Here is a 23,952-nt window from a genome sequence, read left to right as displayed (position 1 = left end):
GTGCGTGTGGGAATGAATGAGGGAGGAATAAAAAAATAATTGTTTAAAACTTATAATTGTATTAAAAATGGTACAAGAAAGAGCTTAGTAAATCGTAAGAAACCTTTGAATTTTGTGAATACTTCTGGCAGTGCTTGATATGGTTTCAAAACCGTATGTTGTAACCGGCAGAACACGAGAGTTGTAGACTTTGGCCTTCAGATTGTTTGGGATTTACTTATTTTTTAAAGCGTATTTTAGCTTTCCAAAAGCAGACCAATTTAATTCGATTCGTCGAGGAAGTTCCGCATTTTGATTTGATTTTCCCAATCTTATTTTGTGCCCCAGGTAAATGTACTCGTCAACAGCACCAACAGTTTTATTTCCAGTACACATGATGCTAGGTGTTGGATTCAAAATCTTGGTTTTGTCTATATTCATTTCCAGAACAATCGTTCTAGAGGCATCTTATAATTTTTTTACCACAGTTTCTAGTTCATTTACTTCTTTATTATAACTATATCGTCTGTAAAACAAAGGGGATTTTAAATACTTACTATCTATTTTGATGCCTTTGTTATTTCAATTAAGCGTCTTGAAAATGTTTTCTAAGCCTAATGTAAAAAGTTTTGAAGATATCCTGTCATTTTGTCTTACACCTTTTTTAATTTTGATTGTCTCAGTTTTTAGATCGTCGTTTTCTTTTGCATCCATAGTATCATTTTCATATACATATTTAATCAACCTCGTGCATCTAGAATCATCCTGGCATTTTCAAGTGCACTTATAATTACCCGGGTTTCCACAGAACCGAATGCTTTACGATAATCCATTAAAGCCATGCGTTTGATAAAATATGTCGGAAATCCTTACTTTGTCGAAAAACCCACTAGTAAAACACATATGCAAAAATACTAAAAGTTATAAGAATATTCGCTTGAATAGTTTAGGGTTATCGCGATCTTCTCCATAATATTCACTAACATGAATTATATCTATTGATTCACAGGAAACATGGAAATGTCAGCTTCCGTGACATTAGGGGCGAAGTAAAGAGCGAAGGTCGAAAGGCAATAGACATTAGGCATGCACTCGACTTGTTTCGAACATATTCTGACGGGGAACAAAATATATGCAATATTTTTATGACTTTCTGTGCCCACAAATATTAACTTTTGACCTTAGACTGCCAGAAAAATTCAAACATTTGTTTTATTCGAATATTCTTTTATGTATCACAGATCACAGAGCCTACGGGTATTTTTTTTTAATATACACGGTGTTTCAGGGCTAGATTGCGAAACTTCCCTTTTTTAAAATGTTTTTATTACAATTTAAAAATAAAAATGTAACCTTAATTTCGCAGACTAGCATCCCTTCCACAAAACCCATACTCCTCTCCTACCCAGTAGCTGCTCTTGTCCGCGCCCGGTGCGTATAGGGTTACCATTCCAAAATGAGGGGGTGCCTGTACAGGGGCATAAAGTGCCAGATTTTTCAGGAAAATGCATGTCTTAGGTAAAAAGTGGTAGGTTCCGAAAAATAAATGGGTAAATTCATTATTCTCCACCCAAATGCCGGTGGGATTGATCTCTTGATTCATTATCAGTAGGGGAATAGCTGCTTATTTTGTCACAAACTTACCGGTACTTGAAAATCTTAGATGACCCGATTAAAAATACCTGTCTCAAAACAATGCCAGCCGCATGCCTGTCAAGTGTGGCAATCGCCTGTCATAAGGTAACCCTAGGTGCGTATCGCTTTGTTGGTCAAACACTTATTTGTCAGTTTTTGATATTTTTTTGGTGAGGTGTGGGGTTAGTGGAAGGGATGTATATTGAAGTGCCAGTCCAGCGATTAAAACCAACGTCAAATTTCCCAGGAATTGAACCCAGGATCTCAAGCAATTTTTTTAGGATATTTGTGGAAATTAAATGTAGATATGTAAATATAAGAAAATCGCAAACGATCCGTTTTTTTTTTTAAATTTGCACAGTCAATCGTGCATTTATGAAAATATTATTCATAATTATTCATCTAATATCCCATTTAATTTGTGCATAACACGTAAATCGGGGGTTGATAATGTCCTAATCGATTGTTTAAACATTTAAATTAGCAAGTTCATTTTACCATTATTCATCTTTTCAAAAAAAATACATTTTTAGAACTGTTTTGTTTCAGGCAGAGGAAATGGATCGCTTAAAGAAGTTAATATTGAGTGGAAGATCACCTCTGGACGATTGCCCCCCGGAGATGAAGTCACATCCTGTATTCGTGTTCTGGAGAGTGGTCAATAAAGAAGTTGATAAAATGAATAAGGTAAAAGATATGCTTCGACACTTTTCAATAAAGACTTTTACGGAAAATATAAGAGAATTATTATTTTTTTATTTATTTTACCTACATCTTAATTTTGAAAAGTTTCATTTTATTCCTAGAGGGGAAAATATTAAAATTAATAGAAAATGTTAAGTATCTTGAACATGCATATTTTAAACGAAGTGCTAAATTAATGATGAAGCTAACATAGAAGCAAAAGAAAGGCGATAATCATACGAGCGGGAATGCTTACCCGTCGTTTCTTTAAATGTACCACAATGTCAAGAAACTCTTATTACTCCATATATATACCCAAACACACTGCATACCCATCTACAGTGAGCTTCGGATAACACACACAATGTCGCAAATGACAAAAATTACCGCCTGGCCGCAAATGATATCAATCATCTCAAACGTCAATCTTATGCAACTTAAATTATATTTTAAGTATGCTGTATGAATCTTATACCGTGTTAATGCTTCTACCTTGCACTTAATTTCTCGAATAATAACTATATCGTCTCAACAGAAATAAAGTTAAATACGCCGTCGTTAAAATCACTGGTAAACAAATAGTATAATAAAATTTAGGTTCTGAGGTTTCGCCATTTTTTTTTTTTACTTAAAATGGTTGGAAAACACTTCTGTAGTGCAACAGAAATGTTTCGGGAAGGTAATTTCTTTCGTTTCTTTCCTTTTAGGGTGAAAGTCGGAAAAACGAAAAACCTCCTTATATATGATTAAGTTTTTTAAGAAATGTACATGAAAAACACAGTATTTCACTCCTTTTTTTTACTTATCTACTTGGTTTCTAGAAAAATATGTTTATTATTACAATTGAGACAATTTCGACATTAAAATCTAAATATTCAAAATAAAACCCTTTAAATCATACCATAACGTTTAGTCTAACTATTTTCGATGACAATAAATATTTACACGTTATTTTCTTTCGAAATACCAATATTTTTAATGCTTTATGTAATACTTATCTAATATATAATATTCTTTCAATTCTGAACTCTTTAATGCATGTTATTTTTTTCACTAACTACACGTTTATGGACTCCATTTAGTCTAGTAGGAACTAGCATCAGCGAACATAGTATAATATTTCTTTGTTTCCTTTTGGGATTATGAACTTGAAAAATCAATTTAGTTTATTATCTTTACGTAGTTATCACTAAAATATAGACAAGCATCGCGGCTCAGTCGATTCGACGGCCAAGTTTGGCGTCGCGGGTTTGATTGCCGCCAGTGGCAAGAAAAAAATCCAAGAATAAACAAAATTTCCTTTAGTCCATTCCTGTCTAGTTTTAAAGATCGTATCCATCTGACTTTACACTTCCCATATTTACATGAACAACATGCCAAAAAGACTTGACTCATTAGCTTAATATGTATCGATTAATATTTAGCAATCACTGTTAAAATAAAGTAGGATATAATTCATTAGTTAAGTAGGTATACCTCGATAAAAAGCTTGTGTAGCTGTGAAACCGGTCGGTAGAAAAAATATTTTTTATGTTTATTTTAGTAAATGAAATGTTCGAGACCATATTACCTACCTAACTTCTTTCAAAATACCTCGGATAGCACCGTGAACTGCTGAGAATATTTACCCATTTATCACTGTCAAAATGCTTTAAATTGAATAAACTTTAATCCTGTTCAGAAGCAAAAATAATTTTCATAATTTCAGAATTAATAACTTCTAATTTAGCATTTGACTTTTACATTATTTTTATCAGATTGATTGATCGGTATCGTTTCATTTAAATCAAACATTTAAATGTGTCATTAAAAAACCAAAGTCTATTATTTGATTTAACTAGTACCAGGGGCAAATCGTCCAAATAAGCGACCATGCACAGCTTACCATTATATTTGACTATATATAATAATGTTTTATGGTAACTATGTTTCTGGGAAAATAGTAAAATAATAATTATTTATGGTAAATCACCAACACCGTTTTATATCTCCCTATAAAAAAATCTATAAAGTGCGCCCAGCGCCCAGCTCTTTCTCAGTGAATGGTGAAACTAGCCGATTTCCTAAGCTTATTCCTCCATACTAAAAAGTACACTATATTTTATATATTTAGGTTTTTGAGTACTAAAACAAGATTGATGATTACAAATATTATTTGAAGGTTCTCTATTTGGAAACTAGTATTTCGAACATTATTTCTGAAGGACTATTTTTCTTTAATAGAATACCGTTGACATAATATTATGTATCACATATGACCTGTGGCGTTTGAAGTGATCGTTTTTGGCATTATTCAATTTATACGAATCGGCCAGTGCTCAGAGTTGACATTTCAATCATAATGGAAATATCTGCTGAATGTCATTGTGGTATTTTTAATACACTTTTGTACAGGTGTTGCATTAAAATAGTGTAGAATAAAACTACATATATCGTGAAGTAAATAATTATTTTTGTATGAGTTGATTTTCACAGAACCACAGAAAAAATAGCTATTTATAATAATTACATTACTTATATATCGAAGCTATACTGATAGAATGCATTAAGTCAACAGTCTTCAAATATTTGAATTATTTTTAATATAAGTGCAAGATGTTGATTTCCAATTTTATACTTTGTCCAAAATAAAGATTACTCTCTCAAAGTTTCAATTTTTAAAAAATAAAATAAAATTGTGGGAGAATGAATAAAAAAAATTAAATGCGTTTATCTCGGAACTTTTTTTAATGACATGTGTCACTAAGGCTCGTGATATGTAGGTACAAATGAATTAATATTTTTTGTAGATTACCTATAAAATAAATCACTGCTCAATGTTACAAAATCAGTAAAGGGTTCATTCAAACTGAGTCTTAGTGGCGTCAGGAACTTATATAGCACTGACCCACATTTTCAAAATAAGAATAAAAATAATTCCCCTTTCAAAAAAGTTTTTCATCTCTCTTGTAATAAATTTCAGTCCAAACATTGTATTTACCTACCTTATCCTTTAAAATTTGGTTTTGTTTTTTATGGTTGTTTTAGTTTATATTGCTTATTATGTAAATGATAATTAGGTGAATTAGATTAATTACGTTTTTACTTTATTATTATGGTAAATTTGTTAAATAACTAATTTAAGGCATGTTTCACTTATTGCAAAATGTTTCCCTCGGCACAAGACAAGTGAGGGAACATTATTCTGTATAAAAAAATAATACAAACATCGTAAAAGTATAAATGAAATAAAACATTTTAAAAAATAGACCTCGATAAAATAATATTAATATTCTCGTAAAATAATATGAATATTCAGTATTTGTAAAAACACATTTTTAAAAAAAAATTGAGTTTCTGGTTCGATTACCGATGAAATCACAACACTCAAATGTTATTTTTCTTGGGCTGTGTTCCTGTACTGTATTTTTTTCAAACAATAGTAAATATTCAAGCATTTCAACGGGTTGTGGTTTCTTTGGTAACGTCACGCACACCGGATAGAAGGTCCGAGTTGCCAATTCCCCTCTTGGACAACATGTTTCCCATTTCCTAACACGATTTTTTACCACTAAAACATAATGACCTAAAAATTTCAATATTTACGTAATTTAGGTATAGGAAGGCAAATATAATTTTTTTTAAGTAATTAAATTATAACGGAACATAAAAAAAATCGTAAATAAAATTTCAATGGGAAAGTTACAAGACGATAACCAAATTACAGACAGATTAGTAACCAAAAATGCTGACACACAAATACAATACCGGAATTTGAAAATTACATCGGAGATAAATTTAAAATAGAAATTAAAAACACGCGACGATTAAACACGAGATACCTTAGAATGATAATAATATGAACTTTTAACAAATTTTTTTAAATTTATTTTATTTAATTAATATAATTATACATTTTTACAATTTTTTAAATATTTCAATTGTTATATTTTTACTAAAACCAAAATCCCACCAAGCCACTTTCTGTTGCTTGTTGGTGGAGATTATATTTATACTAACTTATGTAATATTATTTACATTTATAAAAACAATGAATAACAAATATAAATTAACCGCCGGAAAGATCAGAATATACATGTATATATTTAAATAGAATTTTTTTAAATACAAGAAAATATATGAAAAATTTAAATATTTCCGCATAAGCTACTATTCTCGAAAATTAAAAATTTTAATCGAGTAGCCACTCTTTTATTTTGCTCTTGTAACAATGTGAGTTAAATTTAAGTTCTTTCGGCAATAAATTTAAAATACTAGATACTAAATATTTGAGAGTTCTATTACCATACTTATTACATACTTTTGGTACTACCTAACCTAACCCAACCCGGTTTTTAAAATTATCAAAAAATTGATATTTTTATACCTACATTTACATTGATTATTAGAATCGTAAAAATCATATTCAAATACATATTTATATGATATATTTTAAACGTTATTCCATATTTGTGAAAATATCCCATTCAACAGGCTCGAGTGGACGCGTACTACAAGAAATACCGCAGAACGCGGCGGGGAACTCGCAGGAACAGTCAGAGGGACCCTCCAGGAACGGAAGAAGTCAGTCTGGTGAGCCTCGAGGGGTCGCAGGTCCCCAACAACTCCCCCGTGGCCGAGCGCCCCACCGCTGGAACTCCACCCCGAGAAGAAAGCCTTATTATGCCCCTTGCGACTAAAATCAAACCCAAGTATGAAGATGAAGGCGTTAAGCAACTGAGAAATTTAACAGTACGTACATCACGTCTGCCTCATACCGCCATCAAAACATCCGCACCCGATGGTGCATAGCGCACTGCATTATTATACTAAATGCGGTGTATCTCGATCATCAGTTACAGGAGAGTAAAGTAATCAGTCTCATGCTTCGGTTTTATTCTTCTATTAATTTATTTCATCGTCATCATCATCATTTTACTACCGGCACCAAGTGGTGTATACGGCACTGAATCGGTACTCCAATTACAGCGCATCTCGATTATTTTTGATACAGGAGGGTAAGGTAATCAGTTTCACGCTTCGTGTGTCAGTCCAGAGACAATGAAATATTGCTGTATAAAACCACCTTGAAAACAAATAATTCGTGTCGACCTTCCGGGGATTGAACCCAGGAACTCAAGTACTGTAGGCGAACGCGCTAACCACTCCATTACCATTCGGACTTCTCTCCACTCGATTTCTCTGTCCCACGATTTTTACCTGTGAGTTGCCATTCAGGATTTTGGTTCTCTTTCTCACACATCTGCATTTTTCATCTCCTTGGATACGGAAAATAAATACACTGGCCTAATTTTCGTACAAAATATTTCGACGGTCCCTACGTATAGTATTGGATCCTTATTTTGCGAGGTTTACAGGAGAGCAACAATAAACCTTGGTATTTTTTTAAGAAGCTATCAGTTATTGTAGAATTGCCAAATATTTATCTATCGTATTTTCAATAGACACATGGGTGAATGTGAGTCCGCACCGTGTGACATTTTGTCATTATTACATTATTACATTACATTATTACATTTTTTTTTGCACCACAACAGGCCAGGAGACCTAATTACAGTGGTGAATTACATCACAGAGCACCCAGGCTTGAGAAAATTCACATTTTATTTTTTTTGTGTTCTCACCGGGAATCGAACCCGGAACCTTCCGTGCGTGAGTCAAGCGTCTTGACCACTACACCACGGAGGCCGCCGATATCTGATATCCGATATCCGATCATCCACTCGATAATAGTCGATTGGGCATCTCGATTGCTTTGTCATAATGCTATTCTTGAAAACCCTCTGACAATTTAATTACAAAGACGCATGAGAAAGTGGCAACACTAACAAATCCGTGTTTATCTGTGGCTCTCCTGCCACACGTAAACCTTTATTGTTTTTTGTCAGACTTCTTCCGTCGAATATTTTGTGGATGGAATATTATGAAAAAATAAAAGAAAATGTTTTACTGAAACTCTGCAACATTTATAATTATTATTTGCCTTTGACGTAACACACATTTGCATGTTATTAGAAATATTTCATATTCATTTAGTGGGTTTTAAAAACATATTGTATTATATACATCTCAAATACGTAATTTGACATTGACGAGCGATAAAATAATTTCAAAATCATGTTTCTAGTGAAACTTCATTAATTTGATAATGGATTAAAAATAAGTACAGTTATATATAATTATACCATCATCATAACATTGATCAGTGTTATAAATTTTAAGTTAAAATACAACAAAAATATCTATTCGTCATTCAAACATGAATGCCGAGCGTTTTACAAAATGGAGATTGACACCTAAAGTTACGATGTCGCATTCGATTGTTAATGTCGAGTGCTTTGGGGAACTCGAGATTAAGTCGATTGATTTTCAATCGACTGCATTCGTACGGGTGGTTCAAGAATGCTGTCACTCGTCGAATTACATAAGTCGCATACGATTTTTAAGACGAATGAGTCCAGCATAAGGCCCCTGGTTTAATTCCCGGTATAAATGAAGTAAAATATTGATTTGAAAGATAGTTCTACACTGCTGTATTTCATTATTAATGGACTGGTACCTGAAGCATAAGACTGGTCACCTTACTTTCCATCTAACAAAAATGACCCAGATACGCTGCAATTAGTGTCAATGAATTTCCTTACGCTTCACTAGGTGCGTATAGAGAAATGATGAGGTTTTGTACTTTTCTATAATTTATCTATATCAAAATTTACTTTAGTATTTTTAAGAAAAAAAATAACATTTACTTAGGTAAAAAATAATATTCTGTTATTTTTCTGATATACTTTACATTAGGTACTTTTAATTGAAAATACAAACCTCGCTTCTGCATTTTTTTAGTAAATAGTTCAATATTTTGAATTGTTTTTATTATTATTGATTTTATAAATTTTAAACGCTCTCAACGGGCTTTTACGTTTTTAAAAGTAAATACATAAATAGATTTACGTATTGATAAGTTCTCATAGTATGGTTTAGTCTCATAGATTTAGATATAAACTGTGAAATTTGATGTAAACCCATTTTCTTCAACTTTAGACAGTTACTTATTAATATATAAATGTTTGCTACTCAAATGTGTAAACATACTCATGTATTTTTTTATGGAAAAGCCCGCTGTAGTAGGGGTTTCAACATAAAATAAATCGTTATAAAATAGAAATATTGTAATAATAATATAATGATCAATACGCGTGTTTTTGTATTTAAAATATCTACTAAAGTTCATACAAACAAAAAGTGTTTTTAAAAAAAAGTTTTCCTTTAGTTTTCAATTTCCATATTCCTGTGACAAATCACTTTTTGGATGTCTGCTCCTCATTTGTAAATTGCGAAGTAATACACTATACAAATACAAAATAAACACATAAAAATAGAAAATATTTGTATAAATAAAACAAAAAAAAAACTGATAACAAAGTTTTATTTTTATAATAATTTATAATGAATTGTTACGAAGTGAATGCCGATTCAATTAATTAAAAAAAAACTTAAAAAAACTGATTATCCTTTTACTAGATAATGTTTCTTTAATTTAAGTTTACACATTCATCATCATCATTCCCCTTCCCGCACCGAATGGTGCATAGGGTACTGCATTGATACACCAATCGCAGCTCATCTTGATCATTTTTTGTTACATGAAGGTAAGATGATCAGCTTTACGCTTCAGGTACCTGCCCAGGGACTGTGAAAAATTCTAGTGTTAAAAAACCCTGTTAAATAAATATTTCGTATCAACCATGTCGGGAATCGAACCCGAGACCTCTTGCATGGTAGGCAAACACGCTGACCATTACACCACTAGGCCGACACATCAGTAAATTATAATTAATTTGCTCAAGGGGAATTGATACTTTAAAGAAAATAAATATTAAGAATTTACTTTGAAATTTTTCTCATTTATACTGGTGTAACTTATAAAATGGAGACCAAATCGCAGAATTAATATTATATTTAAATTATAATTATATGTTAACGATTAACCATTAAATTGCAAAAGCTTCTTATGCTAATGATCTGCTGTTAACTCATTTTATGTTTATAATACTCCAACTTTTTTTATATCTTTTGTACGCTGACATACATACCTATATGTGTGTATTTTTATCTTTTTATATCTCCATATTTTAATATAGTGTTTTTTTGTGTAACTGAACTCATTATAATGTTATATTTTATGTTGTAAAGGGCACTTGTGCCGTATAATAAATAATTTAGCTACATGAATTTGCATAATTCTAAACATTTTTATCCAAATTTCAATGGATATTTACTATTTTCAAACCTATACTTATAAAGATGAAATATAATTTGCTTAATTATGACACTTTGTTGTCGGGATTTCGTTATTTATTCAATCAATGATTGAAATCTCAAAAAGGCGTTTGATTAAGCATTTCAAGTATCTTTTCATCAAATAATCAAAGAACAAAAATATATATTTGAAATAATAAACCTACTTGGCAGATAGCCATTTACCACTTCTTATATTGCAAATATTTAAATGATTCCTCGTATCAAACGTCAAATATCATAAGCAGATATTGAATATCACGTACATCAACTTCTAGAATGGCTAAAAATACACTTAAATAAATATTTATTTTACATTGAGTGTGCACTTTTGATATTTTCGTTCGAGTTACAGGAGAAAACATTTTAATATTTTGGTTTTATGATTTCAGACCGTTGAAGAACTGTACCAGATGGCCGACAAAATTATCGGAGTTCCAAAAGTAGATAATCCAATATGATTTGAATACTTCGAAATAACAGTGACATGTACAGCTTTATTAAAACTTAAACCTGTCACCATGATATGAATATGTAGTCAGGATTTGCATTATTGGCGCGTATGAAGAATTGACAATTCTTTGGGAAATTGAATATCCTGAATATCTAAATAAATAGAAAAGTACTTTATAGTTTAATACGGATATACTGGGATAATAAATTATTCATTAATGAATTAGGCGAACGTTTGAACAAGTGAGGGAAGAAACGTGACCGCGCGCACCTCACTCCCCATAAAAAATGTCATACCTAAATTACAGTTTATATAAATTATGTTTTCGTTGGATGTATAGAGAACATGTCTTTTTTTCATAATATATTTATTTATAGTAAAAATAGTATTTCGTATTTACACAATGTAAGATATTAAACTGGTGTGCATTCAAATTACTTATGCACATTATATTTCAATTGTGTCTGTATTCTTTGTGATACTTTTTAAGTTATTTAATTTTGCTATAATGTTTACATGTACGTTGCTTTGCGAAAAATAAAAACAGTAATATAAAATATTGTCTTATGAAGTACTCGAATAATTTCACGAAATCGCAATTTTCCCGTAACCTGAATATTTTTGTTTACAATAAAAGGAATAGTTTTTGTTTTTCGTTTTTTCTTTCTTTACTATTCCTGGTAAAATTAGCCACAAATGAACAAACATGTTTACGAATATTAAATGAGTATAATACAATATTACAGAAAACAAGACAGATAAATCAGATTAAATAGGGCTTATCCAGAGACATATATACGCATAATGAGTTAGAAACTACCTTGAATATATCTTCTCTTCAAGACCGTCGAAATAAATCCGACCTAATAGTCCTATTTAAAATTCTCAACTCACTATTTGATGCGCCTGAACTACTGAGCTCAATAAAATTAAATATCCCAACTAGAAACCTCAGACAAAACTTACTCTTTCATACCGATAACCATAGAACTAACTATGGTTTTCATTCCCCTATGCCCAGAATTCTTAGGTCTGCCAACAAACATACCAGTCTTGATTTCTTTGATAACAAGTTATCTTCTTTCAAACGATCACTGAATCAAATTAAATTATAATCACCTCTCTCCCGCTTCCACTCCCACAAAGTCTACTATATACCATTGAGTCTTTCTACTTTTTTATAATAATTTTCTATGTATAAATATGTCCATAAAAATGCCCATTGGGCGTAAATATAAATAAATTAAACCTTATTCAAACCAAAAATTCATAAAGATAGATCTTAAAAAAGAATTAAGAAGGTGTGGAAATAGGGAATAGAATATTTCAAATCAGATAGTTTTAATACGTTTTTTTTCTGGCTAGTGTTGACTAATATAAATAAGTATATTTTTTTCATAAATGTCCTTGTTTTTTTGCAGTTAGTTATGTTTAACTGCAAAAACACAAAGATTTACGAGTGTATATTTGTATACATTCAACCCATGCGATAGCACTACACAGGCAAAAACCTAGCAAAATATTTTATAAAAATTGAAGCAAGTATATAATATATCTGTATGTAACACATCGGATAATAATAAACTTTTAGTTACTAAATTTTGCGTGGTTTATTTAATACGAATTATGGCTGCCACCAAATTAGCAATCTTTAGTTTTTCAAAGTTTGTGATAAATGAAAAAATATGTATCCCACGGGTTAGAACCTGGAGTTTCGAAGTTAACCTCTGTATCACAATGATAATACAACACGCTGCCCTAGTTCTTGTATGTTCAATATACCATTTTTAGAAAATGGAGTTATGAATGCAAATGCCAATATGTTCATTATTTTACTACGCGTCCATGTAGCTAAAGTATTATTGTTTTTTTCCGTTAGTAAATAGTATTTTCATCATTTTTTGAGTGCCAATCTTCACTTACTAATCTTACTTATTAGATTTAAAAAATAATTAAAATGTCTTTTGTAAAATTTGCATAGTGGTCTACTGAACATACATGAACTAGGGCAGCGAACACAGTTAAATATTGTATTTCAAATTAAAAAAGAATGAGTTTTAAAAAGGCTTCATTTTTTTATTATTTATTCTAACAATGTAATTTTGATTCTTAGGCTTCACACATAAAATATATGTACATTAAAGTACATCGGTAATTGGAATCCCGAGTAGTTTATTTTATCTCTATTTATTTTCCATGTTTATAAAATCATAGTTTGCTGAGTCCCTTTCTGCTGAGTTCAGCCCTTATGAGACCCGAGGGTTTGTCAGCTGGCTGCAAGACCTCAATGTTACTATTGCCGCTGTATAGGCGGCTTGGGAACTTAGTGAAGTCAATGTTAAAATAGTGCTTGTTCGGCATCACCATAGAAATTCTACTGATCTGCAAAGACAAAAGAAAAAACATGCCTCATTATCAAAACAGCATCACAAACAAGATAATTAATTCATTCTTTTGAACACACGACTAATTTTAACAAAAATAAAAATCTCGTTATCGTTTGGTTTTGAATGTCATTTGGACATAAGCAACAAACACAAAATTATTTACATCAAATGCTTGGTCATAATGACGAGCGTTTTACGACACGGCGCGGGCGCGGTTCGTGGCGCTTTGTCTCGCCCGCGCGGTCACTATGGACACTACACTTGCTACCATAATATTTATTCGAGTTCACCGCGCCCGCGCCGCAACACACTCGCCACTACGGCTAAGCACTAAAACATAACAGATAATATAATGGAGGTATTTTTTTTTCACTAAAATTAGAAGTAGGTACTCAAAACTCAAAACCTAACGATATGATTGAATTAGGAATCTATTTTTGTTCGTTTGTAGGTATTTTGCTTTAGTACTAATAAAACGCGAGTTATTTATAATCATCATCATCGTTTCCCTATCCGCACCTAGTAGTGCATTGGGCAGTGCATTTTTACTCCAATTGCAGCAAAACCAGATCATTTTTGCTACATGGAAGGTAAGGTGACTAGTTTAACGCTTTAAGTGAGAATCCAGGAACATTGAAATATTGCAGTGGAGAACCACTTTTAAAACAAATATTTAAAGTCAAGAATGGTAGGCGAAAGCGCCAACCAATACACAACGAGACGGACTTATCTCAACTTGATTTCCTTTTTTAGAATTTTTATCTGAGAGTAGCTTTCGAGTCGAAAACGTTCGTCCAGGGTTCTAATTATTTTTCACATTCAAAACTGTGTTCTTTATCCGCCCGGACACAGAACAATCACCTACAATTTGAGAGTAACATAAAAACTGAGCGTCTAATATATATAACATTTTTTTATTTTAGTTTTGTGCTACATGGCGGCGTTAATTTACTATTAAACTTATCAAAAAGATTTTTTAGTATATAGTTCACTAAACATGTCAATATTTGATCGTTTACCCTGGTTAAGTGTTCATTATTTTGATTGGATGTGGATGGAGGGATGAATGTTCAACTTTACCGACTGATATGTCGTTTGATTAATTTCAAATATTCATGCTTATAATTCATCCTTTACTAAATTTTTATTTTATTAATTAATTATTCATTTTATTTTACTTAATTACAATACAAACAGATGTACATGTTAAATGTTTATACATAGAGACTATTAAAAAACATATATATAAATATATAAAAGTAGTACTGCTACCCAAAAACATGTATTTACTTAATTGTAACAAAATAAAGCGTCGGTTTAAAAAATGAAAAAATAAAATGATAAGTAATTGAAACAATCACATTTAGTGAAATAAAATAATTATTTTGCCGATAAATTGATTATGCCAAAACAGGTAGAAGAAGAAGATGATTATTTCAGAAGTGTGAAAAAATTTCAAATCATATGCTCGCAGTCTACATAATATCCAGTTACATAACACACATATTATGACAAAATTGTGTGATGACACGTAGCAAATGGACAGATACTTAAATACCTCATCCATTACTTCACTAGTACTAGCGATAAGAATGTTTGCTATGATAATAATTCATTTACTGTAATAATAACAACGTTGAAAAAGTAATAGCATCTAGGTAAATCAAGGAAAATGAGTAAAACGCTTTTGAAAAATCTGTTTCAAATAATATCAGCATACGGTACAGAAGCAAACCCGTGACATTTTTTAGTTAAGTGTTTAGAAATGTCTCTAAATACTTTTTTTTTAAACAAAACAAAAATTAATATATATATTTTTGGGTGAGCTCGTGTAAGTTGGATTTGTTCCGACGTTTCAGCTACCATTGCAGGAGCCATCTTCAGGATAAACTGTGTGTTTTGTAGATGAAAAAAATGTTTATGAACTAGTCATTTGTACAGTGTCGCAGTCGGCAGCAGGAACATTTCGTGTCATTTTTGAAGTGTGTAGTGCCAGGAACCATGTTGAGTTTAATTTCAGCCCACCGCCCGTCTTCATTTTTGTTTTTTGGGTGTCTATGTATTTCAGGTGCCTCTGTGTATTTCGAGGGTTTTTAAAAACATTTGTGTAGACTTAATTAAAAATTTCGATTTTATACTAAAATATTGTATTCAAATCAAAGAAATAATAATGGCATAATGATAATTTATTATTCCTCTTGTTATTTCAGATTTTTTTAACTAGATGGGACAAATGATTGAATAAGGTGTGCCTTTGTTTTCTGCGAATGAATGTTATGCCCGTATTCAGATATAAAACTTAAGGTGAGAAAAGTACATTCTAATCTCACATGCAAATAATAATATATGGAAGGAGAGGACAGAAGAATGTGCTTTCCTCACCTTTCCTAACAGCGCGGATGTGTTTAAATGTTCTCATGGGAGAGTTATAGAATTTTAAAGAGTTGGGCCACTGTTATTTCCAAAGTGCGAATGGTATATTTCCTTTTTAAAAAAACTCAATTATTCTTCTCTATAAAATAATCAAAAAAACAAACACAATAAATGTCCTTACTTGGCTGATAGTATCTAGGACTAACTGCTCGGCCTGATAAAGGGTGTTCTGCACAGAAGGAGATGGAACTCCTGTCACAGCGTTCCCAGAAAACTTCTCCAAGATGGCTTCCTTCACCTTAGCCCATGAAAAGTCAAAGTCCACTCCTTGGTGCGAACTATACTCCCACTCTGCGTCCACAATGGTGCTGAATATCCTGTCACTGGCCTCGGGAAGGGTGGTATAATCATCGCGAAGGAATTTTTCGAATGACGATTGAGTGCTCTTTAAAACTCGAAGGTTGGATAAAGAGGCAGTAATTTTGAAAGGCCCTGTAAAAAAACAGATTTGATTAGTTTTGGGTAATAGATTACGACTCATCGTCATCATTTCCCTATTCGCAACATGTGGTGCATAGAACACTGTATAAATACTCTGCTTGCAGCGTACCCGAATCATTTTAGTTTCAATGAAGGTAAATTATCAATCTAACGCTTCAGTTATCAGTCCAGGGCCCGGTTACAATGGAAAGTTAACAAAGTTATTTTCGACTATCTACAAAGTCAAATTTAAATTTAAAAACAAAAACATGTAATTTTTTTATTTATTGTCGTTTTGAATTAAGTAAATGATAAAATACTTCATCCAAAATCCTAAAAACTTTTTTTTAGGGGGAGATTAGTCAGCAGATCTACTTGTAAAAGTTTCATACCATTATTAAGAAATCTTTCTAAAATTTTATACATAATTATATCCCCCAGATAGATTTGGAGATGGACATCGCAATCCCCTTGCCTAGGGACATGAATATGTAACAAGGGCAAGAAATAATATCATTATGACTATCTCTCACTATAAAACAACGTTTGGTCTAAGGTGCAAGAATTATTTCTCTCCCAAACCGTTTATACTCCCCATAAAATTAAGTTAACAGATCACAAAAAATATTTCAAAAAAGAAATCAAAATCTCGCTGAATCAAATAACATGAAAGAAATTTAAAAAAAAATGAGTTACACGTAAAGAAGGTAAATTGAATTTTTAGCACTGTACTCTTTAAAACCGGTGTTGCTAGTGTGGAGGACTCTTAAATTAATTTCTGGAACATTTTTAACATGTGCGTAGTAAAAAAATCTTTTGAAAAACTGATGCATTTATCGATATACCGGCGTATCGCGATATCTTAACAGCACTCAAACAATATATCAAAATTATGTCAAAATTCCATTTATGAGATTTTCCCTTAAGAACCGTATTACAGTGTGAAGGTAACAAATATCACCGATGCAAATGTGTACAATTTTTTTCAGTAACAAGATTGATTTCACATAACTGACGCGATGCCGACAATTTCTTACAAATATTCTAATTTTGTTCATGGAAATTTGAGTCGGCACTAAGAGACATAGATGCCTAGGAATTTACAGGGCTTATAACCTGTCATTGGCAAGTGTCACGTGATAAAGGTTTCAGCTCTTTTACTACATAAAAGTCAACAGATCCAGATCCAGCCTGTCTACAAACATTTGGACCTGCTCAAAACATTGTTAAAATTTGAGTATACCGATAAAAATATCCATAAATCTTTTTTCATTTCATTGCAATATTGGGTAAGTTTTCTTAGTACTATAACTTTTCACTATAAATAACGTATTTACTTACCGTTTCGCCTTTGGAAAACGTTGGCCGATCTGAGAGCGACCGGTGTGAAGACGAAAGCGTGATTGTGGCAATCTTTTCCTTTCTTAATTCTCTGCCATGGATACTCATCCACTTTAATATTTACTTCAATCACGTGAGTGTACGTGTCGAGAAAGTGTTTGCATAGCAGCATAGCGAACTCTTCCGGGGTGGTTATGCCGTGTTTCTTTGCAAGAATATAAACCGTATTTTTCTGGGTATCTGTGGCCACTATATCCCTGTTATCCCCGACCTTATAGTCGTATTGGCTGTTTAATTTAAGGGATGTGTTGACTTCGAATTCTTTTATGGTGTGCTTCAACCCTTCCTTTCTCACGTGAAGCAACTTTACGTAATTCTTACCGTACCCCCGATCTGTAATCTCGTATCGATCTTCATTTGCCATCATTCGATTCTTGGTTTTTTCCGGAGATTCTGTGAATGCGTATTAAATGTTTAACCTTAATAAGAAATAAATTGACGAATCCATATTTTTTTTATGGTTCAAAATCTGTCAAAAATATTATTATGAAATAAATATTCTACATTTATAAAATACTAAATACTAAATGGAGTCGGAGTCATGCGCAGTCCGTCCATAGAACGCACGAAACCATTGCTTCCCCTAAATTTAGCCAAATTATGTTACTAAAAAAAATATTCAAACTATTTTTTATGTTTATTATTTTACACGTATACAGTATTATGTATGTCCTCTTTTTATTTGATTATTAATTAAAACTAATGTCTGAGCACCCGATGACAAACTATTATTGAATAGTTTATCGGGACAAAATATATTTTAATACTTTGTTTTCTTTATAATATATTGATATTGTAATAATGTGTATATTATATTGTAAATACTCAATGAAAAAAAAAACACTTTTTTTTCTACCGACCGGTTTCAAAGCTACACAAGATTCTTTATTAAGTTATAGTTAATTAATGAATTCAATCCTGTTTTATTTTAACGATTATTACTAAATATTACGTCAAACAAATAGAGCTAATAAGTCAAATCTTTTTGTTGTGTTGTTCATATAAAAATTGAAAGTTTGAGTATTGTGAAGCTTTAAAACTTGTCGGTTTGTAATATTTAATAATCACTGTTAAAATAAAATAGCATAGAATCAATTAGTTAATTGATTCTAAACCTTGATAAAGAAGCATGTGTAGCTTCGAAACCGGAATGTAGAAAAAAAAAGTGGTTAAACCAAAGTTGTTTTACATTTTTTTTTTTTTTTTAATGGAATAACCCTCTATGCCTCTATTTTGAGGCTTGTCAGCAGGTGAGATAGAGGGGATATGGAAGGAGGTAACGAAAAATACAACACAACACTCAGACCAATTGAGAAAAAAATCTTTCTTGGATTTTTTTCTTGCAACTGGCGGGAATCGAACCCGCGACGCCAGTTTTACAGTTGGCTGTCTAACCAACTGCGCCACGGCTGTTTGATTGTTTTGTGATTTATTTATATGTCTATTTTTAGAAAATCAGCAATGAAGAAGTTCAGTGGTTTATTTTTATTTGTTAATAGATTATCAAACTAAGCCGAAAAAAAAATCTTATATTTTATGTATCGTTTTTCTTTTACATATTATTAGCGCTATGATTTTGTAAAGTTTTGTATTCGGCATTACTCCGCGTGAGATATCACAAGTTCTCTTCAGTGAGTTCTGATGATTGGGATATAGGCATCCCGTAAACCGGAAATCTATCACAACACTCTATCATTAGTTGTGTCGAAAGAATTAGCAACGTCGATCAAAATAGTTCGTTCTTATTATTTTTTCACTTATTTTCAAGGAACTTCGCCGTACAATTTAATGCTTTAATTTTTACTGCACTTAAGAAAACATTTTTTATATCCAATCTCTCGTAGCACTGAACTTTCTCATTACGAAACATACACAATTTTACCGGACACGTAACAACGCGTTTAATATATTAATATTATATCAATAAGCTCAAGTAAGTTCCTACCTAAGAACATCTTAGATTTATTATGATTGACACTGAAAATGGTAATCGATACAAATAATTACGAACAATATTTGATATTTTAAGTTACACAATTACGAATACCAACATCACAATATATAATAATGTATTATGTATTTCTACAGCACATTTCGAAGGTCAAAATTCAACTGAATTTTATCATTTGATAACCCGTTTCTCAGTTAATTTTTTATCAGTTGTAAATATATTACAAGAACATTAAAAGTACTCAGCACTATACGCAATAAAAATATGTAATGAAATAAAACGACTTCATAAATATTTTTTCTACCCTTTTTTTTCTTTCTTCATTATTTGAAATCTTAATTTTATCTTTTATCTATAGGTGAATCTTTTTTTTTTCATTTTTATTTAGATTTTAATTTATTTTATTTTTATTTTTTATCATGATTTGGTTGCATTTAATTTAAAGTTTCTGTTCATACTTTAATTTAATTGTTTTATTTTTCACTCGTTTTAAACTTTTTTTATATATTTAAAACCATTTTATCTAGTTATATTGAGTTTTTTTTTTATTCTTAATACTATTTTTTATTTTCAAAGCATTAAAAACAAAATTAACATTTCGACCCTGGAAAGGCTATTTACTTTAAGCACACTTTACAAGAGCCATTAAAATTATTATTTTTTATTAAAAAAATTATTTCTCCCTCCATTCAGAACATCGTTTACGGACGGGGTAAATCATATTTTAATGTTTTCCCGTTTCGTGCAAAGTGCGATGTCGCTTAAAGTAAATAGCCTTTCCAGCGTCGATATGTTCATTATTTCATGTATGTACAATATTATGTCAGTACTCTTTTATTTGAATCTTAATTAACATAATTGTCTGAGCGATGCCAAACCCGATGACAAACTATTATTTAATAGTTTATAAGGACAAATATGTTTTTATACTTGAGGTTTTTTTTAATGTATTAATATTGTAAGAGCATGCTTGAATAAAGACAATAATAATAACAAAACACACTACGTAGGTAAATAATATGGTGTGAGAAAATGTAAATTCTCATGATATAATTTCGAATTGGTTAATTATTGTATTAAGATTATGTAAACATTGCTAGGTAGTGATGTATTTTCGTTTGAGCAGGAAGAGTGTAATTGAGTATTTAAAAACGCAAATATTTAAGCACTTTATGAAACTAGTAGGTAGATACTTCCGTTTTTTTAACTTAATTTATTCGTTGTGAAACAATATTTTCTAAAAAACAGGCAGCATAGTTACATATATTATTTATGAAATATTTCTTATAATACGGAGGAAATATAACATCACAGGGTAAAATAACGTAAGGAAAACATTAAAAGTTAGATGTAATAAATAAAAATATTAAACTCCTATTAGGTCTGCAAACAAGTATAAATCGTCGTTTAAAAAATATTGTTGATACTTGAAATACTAAATTACCAAATTAATTAGAGAATTCTAGGGTTTGAACCTCAGAGTAATAATGCTTAACCTAGAGAGAAGCCCTATCACCATGTTTCATAAAACGCAAGCGATGTTGGTTTGTTGGCTAGCAACCATTTTGTTTTGTTTGACAACAAACACATAACGGTTCTGTCGGATGCTTTTGTCGGTGTGCTTGGCTTTCTTTGTAAATAACTTGGATATTTACGTTATAATAAATAAAAATCGACCATGGTGAATTGCAGTATGTTTGGTTGCAGCAGTAGGAGGGTCAAAGGTGTTAAGGGAATCAGTTTTCACAGGTAATTGATTCCGAATATTTTCCCATGATTTACATTGATTTTTGGCATTTATTGTCCCGACACGTGTATTATGTTGCTTAAAAACTTTCCTTATATCAACATATTTACTTCAGATACTATTTTTTCTCAATTTAGGGGATAAATTTGTGAATTAAAATGTTTACTGTTGGTAATGACAATTAATTAAGGAAAATATGCCAGGGCCGCACTAGGCATCCATATAAAGTTTGAGTCTTTATCGAATAGAGGTTGATTCAAATTTTACTCGAAATCAGCTACGTTAACCTTGAAATCGCATCTTAAATGACGTGTCCAAATTTCAGGCACCTACGACTCGCTGTTTCGGAGATGTGACAGACAAACAAACAAACTCAAAACGGACTTTGGTTCCATGGAGCTGGAATGTATGTGTCAATAAATGTAACATAAGTAAATTGTGAATAAAATTAATAAATGAATAAAAAAAATAATCACACACATGTATTTCCAGTTTTATAAAATAAATGCAGGCGAATTAAAAAAAATAAAATAGGAATAACCCTGCAAAAATAAATAATCAGGTACATATTTAAAAGTATTTGCAATGCAAATTAATATCCATTTGGCAATTATCGACTTGAGTACGGCCCATTGTTTTGCTGCGAACTGTAGCTAACTTAATACCCAATAGTCATATAATGGTTTTTCTACGTTTGGGCTCCTCTATAGCTTGGCGCATTATTACTCTGAGATTTGAACGGTATGTCATATGAAAACAATATTATTAATATTTCCATTTATACAATTCAGATCCAATTATTTGCTCTCTGAATTAATGTTTGTTGTAAAATTTCAATTTCTGAGTAATATTGTATCTACGTAGGTATATTATGTAATATTTTGAGAAGCTAAATTTGTTTTTCTGAAATTATTAATCTTAAAATAGATCAACTTACATAAGTAGATAGGTACACAAACCTACAAGGTAATGTCATCTTAATACCGAATATCCCAATTTGCAAAATAATATTTATTTACACAACATTTTGCGTACAATAATACGGTCAATAACTAGTAGTGTAATCAATGTATAAAAATAAACAACATTTAACACAAACAAAGTTAAAACATATAAACAAGTGCATACTTACGAATGATTGTGACCAGTATTACTAGAACAAGTTAGAATGAGCTAGAGCGACTGTCAAGATTTTAGTCAACAAAAATGCATAATAGTATACTCGTATTAACATGGGGCAAACCTGACTAGTAAACAGACAAAATTTAATTGACACGGTTAACCGTGACAACTAAAAAAGAGTAATCAAAATAAAACATTTAAAGGTTTTATTTTGAACACTCTTTAACATTATTATAAAGATAATTATTACATATTTTCGTTACTGCATACGTGACATAAATACTAGTTAGTACCTAAAAAGATTATAGCTACATTCATATTGATGTTAGATCCAGTAAGTGTACTCTCGTACCAGTTTTCATAATGTGTTTTCCGTCTAACATGGATACCTACCTATTTAAGTATAATATTATTCTTCTAAAACTACTTACATAATCAAATTATAATTTTTTTAGGTATATCAAACTGTAATAAACTAGTATGTATCAAGTATTATCATTTAGAAACTACAAAAATGAGCACTAACCAATTTGTCACAAGCGTCCGCTTTCGTCGAAGAACACAGTTGCACTGTGATTGAAATGTTATTTAGATAGTTATAACGACATTCGCTCTTCATTATCTACAGAGAAGTCAAGCAAGACATAATATTTACGGTTAACCGCGTGAAATAGTCAATAAAAATATGTAAAAAATCGCGATAGCTAGTCTCCGATGATTTTGTTCATTTTGATGATATATTATACGCAGCAATTAAGAACCTTATTATTAGTGATGAAACGGATAGTGGCTTTGCCGGATACCGGATATTCGGAGAGTCCCTAAGCCGAATAGCCGGATATCCGGATATCCGGCACATTGTTATTTTTTTTAAAGGAAATGTATTTTTAATTTGATTATTTATAAAACTGTATATACATTTATAAGAGACAGAGACACAGTTTATAACGACACAATCAGGAACGATCTATGCGTGTGAACTTGCCCCGACTCGCTAGGAAAATCGTGTTGAGTCGGGGCATTGAAAAATAATTTTGATAAACATTATTTATATGGGGTTAAATTATTTTTCTAGAGTGTATACAGAACACAGACGAACGTTTATATGCAAAAAAATCCAATTTTCAAATAATGAGGGATTTCCTTTTCTCAAATACGGTCCTTATGAATAAATTCATTTAGTGGCATTGATTTCATGAAATTTTCACAGTTTTATGAATATTAGGTAATTGCTCGATATCCAGCGGATATTATGTACAAAATAGTATAATTTTATTGAATACCGAGAGTCATAAAACAACTAGAAGAAAAAAATGTGTATCTATTAAAAATCATTCTAATCTAAATTTGTGTTCATATGTGCTATATTTTTTTTAAGACAATTACAGCTGAACCAACCAGCCAAAAAAAAATTACTGTATTTTCGGTTATCGACATCTTT

At 31.1% G+C, this 23,952-nt stretch overlaps 2 protein-coding genes across 3 annotated transcripts in view; one reads left to right on the top strand and one right to left on the bottom strand.

Moving 5' to 3' along the window:
- Nucleotides 1–11,700, top strand: part of LOC148273668 (uncharacterized) — a 44,565-nt gene extending 32,865 nt beyond the window's left edge. The window contains exons 3-5 of the mRNA XM_088238372.1: nt 2,164–2,301; nt 6,772–7,029; nt 10,989–11,700. Of these exons, the coding sequence (XP_088094498.1) occupies nt 2,164–2,301; nt 6,772–7,029; nt 10,989–11,057 (465 nt within the window). The 3' untranslated portion in view covers nt 11,058–11,700. The remainder of the gene's footprint in view (nt 1–2,163; nt 2,302–6,771; nt 7,030–10,988) is intronic.
- A 1,401-nt stretch (nt 11,701–13,101) lies between these two features.
- On the bottom strand, nt 13,102–23,132 carry LOC148273667 (uricase-like). 2 transcript variants are annotated; one of them, XM_088238370.1, is made up of 4 exons: nt 23,038–23,132; nt 17,632–18,084; nt 15,992–16,302; nt 13,102–13,432 (listed from the first exon to the last, which is right to left on the bottom strand). In XM_088238370.1, exons 2-4 carry the CDS (start codon nt 18,056–18,058, stop codon nt 13,259–13,261), a joined length of 912 nt encoding a protein of 303 aa, XP_088094496.1. In that variant the 5' UTR covers nt 18,059–18,084; nt 23,038–23,132; the 3' UTR covers nt 13,102–13,258. The 2 variants fall into 2 exon arrangements, with proteins under 2 accessions (XP_088094496.1, XP_088094497.1); XM_088238371.1 differs by lacking the exon at nt 23,038–23,132 and adding an exon at nt 22,522–22,783.
- Between the last annotated feature and the right edge of the window lie 820 nt (nt 23,133–23,952).

The sequence above is a fragment of the Micrasema longulum genome, unplaced genomic scaffold (genome assembly GCF_059751315.1).
Source record: "Micrasema longulum isolate JH-2025_06_02 unplaced genomic scaffold, ASM5975131v1 h1tg001877l, whole genome shotgun sequence".
NCBI classification, from domain to species: Eukaryota; Metazoa; Arthropoda; class Insecta; order Trichoptera; family Brachycentridae; genus Micrasema; species Micrasema longulum.
Note: the sequence above shows the minus strand (reverse complement) of the source record. Positions and strands in the feature narration are given on the sequence as shown.